General features: G+C 38.1%; 2 protein-coding genes across 2 annotated transcripts in view; one reads left to right on the forward strand and one right to left on the reverse strand.

The window, feature by feature from the left end:
- Positions 1 to 6079, forward strand: part of LOC116170367 — a 631383-nt gene that overhangs the window by 330757 nt on the left and 294547 nt on the right. The gene's annotated exons all lie outside the window — the stretch shown is intronic.
- Positions 2895 to 5092, reverse strand: LOC116170485. The gene is made up of 2 exons (XM_031486924.1): positions 5030 to 5092; positions 2895 to 3903 (listed from the first exon to the last, which is right to left on the reverse strand). Exons 1-2 carry the CDS (start codon positions 5060 to 5062, stop codon positions 3277 to 3279), a joined length of 660 nt encoding a protein of 219 aa, XP_031342784.1. The 5' UTR covers positions 5063 to 5092; the 3' UTR covers positions 2895 to 3276.

The raw sequence follows: 6079 nt of genomic DNA on the forward strand, positions 1-6079 counted from the left end.
ATATATGTACTTATTTTCTGCTAATTGATAAAATGAGAATGGCATTATTACCTCTGAAGGTATTTTTTTTCCCGATTTGCAGGTGATTAGTTCTATTCTTGGAATCTCGCGCGCTCGTGTTCAGTAACCTCTAATCGCAAAAAGAATTTCTACTTTCCTGGGAACTTTGTCGACTTCCTTATTCTACTAAAAGTGTAGTTTTAATGTTGACATGGCGTATTTCGCGAAATCAGTCTATCGGCATTATAAAGTTTTGAACGAATGGCAAACTTTTGGTTAGCATTTTGGATTAATGATTTTAGGTATAATTAATGGACTCTCATTAAATTTACCAAATTTTTAAAGGCGCGCGCACACACACGCAGCCCCTCATTAAATAATCGAGCAATCAAAACGATCGATAAGCGATCGATTACTTTAGAAAAATTTCACGCAGGTACAAAAATTGTAAGAATAATGCAAATACGGTGCAGTACACTCTTATTAATGGAGTTGCCATTGAAAGAACTGTTTTCAACGCATTTCCAGCACTTCTAAACCTCCCATTTCGTTTCTTATAAACGAATAATATTGATTATACTCAGAGTGCAGTCGATAAATAATCGATACCTCCAAACATTCCCTCTGCTGAGTTGAGAAATGTACCTAGGTGCTAAAGAGAAATTCTAAGAATAAAACCATTTCAACGCTGCCGACCACTCTTTATTAATTACTTTATAATACAAAAATATACGAGGAAAACCTGCCCCATTTGCTGGATTCCTCCTCGGCCACCTGCTAACTCAGTTGGACAGATTTTAGTTTGCGCTGCACTCCAAAAACTTCCAAATCCCATTTAAGCTTTTTTATTTCTCCCAGCAAATTTTCTAGTCGTTTTCGCCTCTCATGTGCGTTCAGTGTTATAACTGATGTATGTCTTTTTATAATAATTGCTTTTGTCATCTTGCTCGTCGTTCGAATGAAGTAAAATTCATCCAGACGAGCACTTTATATATGTTCATTAGCCAAACTACGAACCTATCCTGTTAACAAACCTTAACACTTAATGGTCAAAAGCCCATTAGTTAAGTGCAATAATCTTTAAACCACAATAAAGGTCAATGCCATATTGAGGTTAATACACTTTAAGCAGCACGAGTTTAAACGACAAGACACGAAGGTTAATACACTTTAAGCACAAGTTTACCGACCCGAAACGAAGGCAATGCCCTTTTAGTAACGTCAAGGTCACATTTAGAAACGGCTATACCATACTACTAATGACGATGACGTAGTATCGTCCTCTCGCACTAAGTAGTTACATTGCGGTGAATTATCTGGGCTCACACTACAATGCTCATTAAAGTAAACAGGTGGCAAGGTTTGATCTAAAATATAACAAATGATATTTGTCAATAAATGTTACTATTACAAGTTACCTTCATTATTATTGTAACACGAACTACGATTTGAGTTAATATTTCGTAGAAATTTATCGACACCTGCTATTTCCGGGGGGTGATCATCATCTGTTAATTCCCTCTCCTCACTGGAATCACGAATCTTCGACGTAGGCTTTCGTTTGCGTTTGCCTGTCTGTTCCGCTTCTTGATCCGTTTGAATATCGGAGGAGTATTCGGCTCTCTTTATCTTTTGTACAGCCTTGACATAATTTTCTAAAAATGTGTTTCTGCTGTTATTCATAAAGTTTACAAAAAATAACATTTACCTTCATAGAAAAAAAACCGCGAAATGGAATACTGCTCCCACGTATTTTCGCAAGGTTGTTGACCTTTTTTTGCGGACTTGTCAATGAGGTACTGCTGTTTATGTGGTGGCCACCAAGTATGTTTCTTACGTGGTGTTATCCAAGTTTCAGGTATTACTGCTAGTTCACCACCATCACTTTCAATAAATTGTACACCCACAAACATTTTTCAAATAAGGAGATATATCAGATATGCATTGGCGTCTGCATTAACCACCTTAACGATATAGCGCATGCGCCATGTACGGATGTAGAAAGTACAACGCGCAATCGCAAATGACCGGGAAGTTTAAATTTACGAGGAAGCTTAAGTATATCTAGTTTAATACGTAAACTAAAAACTTCAATTTCATGACTTCGTGTCTAACTAAAACGACAAACATTTTCCTGTTCAATCTATGCTATAACGTGATTACGAATTATATATTATTTAAAAAAATTATACATAGGTTATGCATTTTTTTCCTTGATCATAACATTCATAACCAGTGTAAAATAATACGTGTATCAGTATAATTATACCAATAAAATGAAAATTTGATTATATAATTATATACATATATATCATTATTTGAGTCTTCAAAGTATATAAGGTAGAAAGATCACAAATAATTAACGTGTTTACGACGTCTTGGAATGACGTCCACAATTGGAAAAAATATGACGTGATCATCACGTTACTTTTGTAACGTCGACGAAAGGTGACCACAAATACACGTCTTTATGACGTTATTCACGACATCTCTGCTGGCTGGGTATTAGATATGCAGTAGCATAAGGCGTGTTTTCACAAAACTTGATTGCAGCATTTTTTTTTGTCTGAACCAGTCAGTTATAATTTAAGCCTAGTATCGACAGTGCGAGGCTGCTCGCAGCGAATGCCTCACGCCATCTGCCTCAGGGTGAGGCATACGCTCTTCAGCTAGTTTGTAACCACAAATGCTCAGTGCGAGCACGCGAACCACCCACATTCGTAGTGAAGGCAGTCTATACAAGTCGTTACAATGTCTTTGTTGTTAAGAAATGTGCAAGTTACTGCCGCTGCTTTTATTGTGATGGCGACGATTATTATTAGAAAAAAACAACGGAAAAGGCGACGTAAGCCCCGTTGGTGGGTCAAAAAAGTTTATCGAAATCGGTTGGAATATGGGAACAGACTCCTAGAAGACGTGAGGTTCGAAGAAGACGTGACAAATTTCTTGCGAATGTCCAAGCAAGATTTTGAACATTTAGTTACATTGGTAGAGCCTGCCGTGAAAAAACGTGAGACGTACATGCGAAGTGCTATTACCGTCAAGGAAAGATTAGCTCTTACTCTGAGATTCCTAGCAACTGGAGATTCATTTACAAGTTTGCAATACCTCTTTCGCATATCCAAACAACGAATATCTGTGATTGTTCCAGAAGTATGTGATGCACTTATTGAAGCCCTAAGGGACTACATAAAGGTAAGAAAACAATTTACTTCAAAAAATCAATATATTGTAATGTTAAACAATGTAGCTTGCATATAACAACATGTCATGTTATTACATTTCTTCAGGATTTAAAATTTCAGGATTTATGTTAGTCAAGTAGGTTACTAAGGTGTCTTCTTGTTGTGGAGGCCTTGAATCAAGGTCCTGAACAAGTATACATTGGGAATTTGAAGGAGTAGGAGTTGGAGGGTAACTATCTCGAGACGAAGTCGGTGTAGTGAAATTTGAACTGTAGTACCCAGCAGTGTTACGGACGTTGTGATTGGGGGTAAATTCTCCGATATCTGCTCTGAACAACACATCTAATATTGCCCTCTTCACATGAGGAAGAGTGTTGCTGTCATATTTCCTGAGTTCACTTGCAACATGCATTCCAAACGTTTCATAGTGGTCAGTAGGAGTAGCCGATGTCTTTTTCAAAATGGAGTATGCATCAATTAGCATTTGATTTTGTGCAGTATCAGCAGCATCATTGCGACGTTGTCTTTTCCTACCTTGGTACATGTTAGAAGTAGGCACCGTCGCTGTACTCGTAGACACCGCCGTAGCAGTTGTAGACGCCATCGTTGTATTAGTAGACTCCGGTGGTTCATCTTCGACCGTTGTGGGTTCATCGACAATAGATTCATCATTGTTTGATTCTTCTCGAGTTTCCTCAGGATCCCTTTGCGTATTAGCCTGTCAACAAAATAAACATTACAAATACAATGTTTGATAGGGTGCTCTTTCATAAGAGATTTATAATGGAGGCCTAAAATTCCAAGACTTGCCAAATGAAATTTTGAATCCTGTAAAATTGTTTTTTATAAATACTACTCACTAGTCGGCGTTCCTTAGCTTTTAAATTAATGATGTGTCTTTTATTTTAGCTACCCTCTTCTAATGAGGAATGGTTAGCTGTGGCAAAGGAATTCGAAGAGAAGTGGAACTTCCCTCATGTAATAGGTGCAATGGACGGGAAACATGTCCAGCTTCAAGCACCATGGAACAGTGGCACTGAGTATTATAATTACAAAGGTTTTTTTAGTATTGTGCTCTTTGCATTAGTTGACGCCAACTACAATTTTTTGTATGTTAATGTTGGCTGCCCTGGTAGATTTTCAGATGGAGGCATTTTCAAAAATACGACATTGTACAACAAATTAGAAAACAAGGAACTGAACATACCAAACCCAAAAGCATTACAAATTCCTTACAGTATTAAGGTACCTTATATTATATTAGGTGATCAAGCATTTGAGTTAAATGGATATACTATGACACCATTTAAAGGTACTCCACAAGTTGGTTCTATTGAAAGAATTTTTAACTACCGCCTATCCCGAGCACGTAGGGTCGTAGAGAATGCTTTTGGAGTAGCTAGTTCTGTATTTCGGGTATTGAGAACACCAATACTACTACAACCTGAGAAGGCTAAGAAAGTAGTTTTAGCAGTTGTATATTTACACAATTTTTTGCGAAAACGATCTACTGTAAATCATATCTACACACCGGCTGGATTCTTAGACAGAGAGGAAAATGGACAATTTATTCCAGGTACATGGAGAAACAACGATGAATTCCGTGGCATGATCCCAATTGGACAGACACCTCGAAGAGCAAATATGACATCAAAAAACATCCGAATCCATCTGGCTGAGCACTTTGCCACTAATGGCTCAATTCCATGGCAAAATGACTACTGATGTTTCCCGGGTACATGTAGAAACGACAATGAATTGGGGGGTTGTTGAATGAAAATGGTTTGTTTTTACATCGTTATTTTTAAAGCTTCCACAAAAAAATGTTTTGTAAATGTACTTACATTATCCATTGTATCGAGTTGGTCATTTGGCATGTCCTTATCACAAAGAAAGCCAAACCATGTGTATGCAAACCATTTTGACTGGTAAACATCTCCTTGACCTGTAACATTAAAACTCAATTCAATTTCTTGCCAATTTAAGTTATATAGTATACTTCCAACTTACAGGGCGTTTCAGAACTCTCGCTACAAACTTTAGGGTATTGTTCCTTAGTCAATAGTATGAGTACTGTAAATCACGTCAAAAATCCAACTAAGTGTACTGTACACAAATGAAAAAATGTTTTAATGATATTACGTAGTAAAATAATGATTAAAAACATACCTGATCCTGTAACTTGACTTTTCTTTTCCCTGGACTTTTCACGTCGGTAAGAGCCCAACAAAGACGTCATCTTCTTTTTCAGTTCTTTCACCGAAATATTCATTGATACCGATATTTCGCGCCACAAGTCTTCTCTCTTGTTTTTATTATAATATTCAGGGTGCTTCGAGTCCCACAATACACGTTTACTTTCATAACACTTCACTAATTCTCTAATCACGTCATGATTATCCATGATGGCAGTTTCGTTGTGCAGGTATTTGGTGGTTTGCAGTGCAGAATTGTCTATTGTACGGTGCGAGGCTGACAGCGGTATCCACTTGACGCACAGCTCGGAGCGAGGCACCTTTGAGCACTGCTCTTTTACCGACAAGCCCACGGCTCGCCACGAATTGTGCGACGCGAACGCCTCATAGTGAGCAACCCCGGTATCCACAGTCCGAGGCAAAGCCGAGCATTCGCCACGAGGCATTCGCTGCGAGCAGCCTCGCACTGTCGATACTAGGCTTAGGATAGCACATCTTAAATCGTTTAAAATTGCCACGATTTCGTTTGCGCGTGTATAGTCAGATAGACCAATCCCAACATACTTATGAGCAAGATGGTTGTCTATGAGGCTGCGCAGTGAATTTGTTAGTGGCTGTGGTCGATCAAAGGTTAATTTAATGAAGCATAAGAATACGTAAAATAGTGAAACCAGTGTTACGCCATTAGGTGCAATTCTG

This window comes from Photinus pyralis, unplaced genomic scaffold, assembly GCF_008802855.1.
Source record: "Photinus pyralis isolate 1611_PpyrPB1 unplaced genomic scaffold, Ppyr1.3 Ppyr1.4_LG1, whole genome shotgun sequence".
In the NCBI taxonomy this organism is placed as follows: domain Eukaryota; kingdom Metazoa; phylum Arthropoda; class Insecta; order Coleoptera; family Lampyridae; genus Photinus; species Photinus pyralis.

What these genes read in the sequence shown, in the direction of transcription:
- LOC116170485 (XM_031486924.1), bottom strand. Translation starts at nt 5,062, where the DNA reads ATGCCAAATGACCAACTCGATACAATGGATAAT. An exon ending in AACTCGATACAATGGATAAT is followed by an intron (nt 3,904 to 5,029) that starts GTAAGTACATTT and finishes TTTTGTTGACAG; the next exon opens with GCTAATACGCAAAGGGATCC.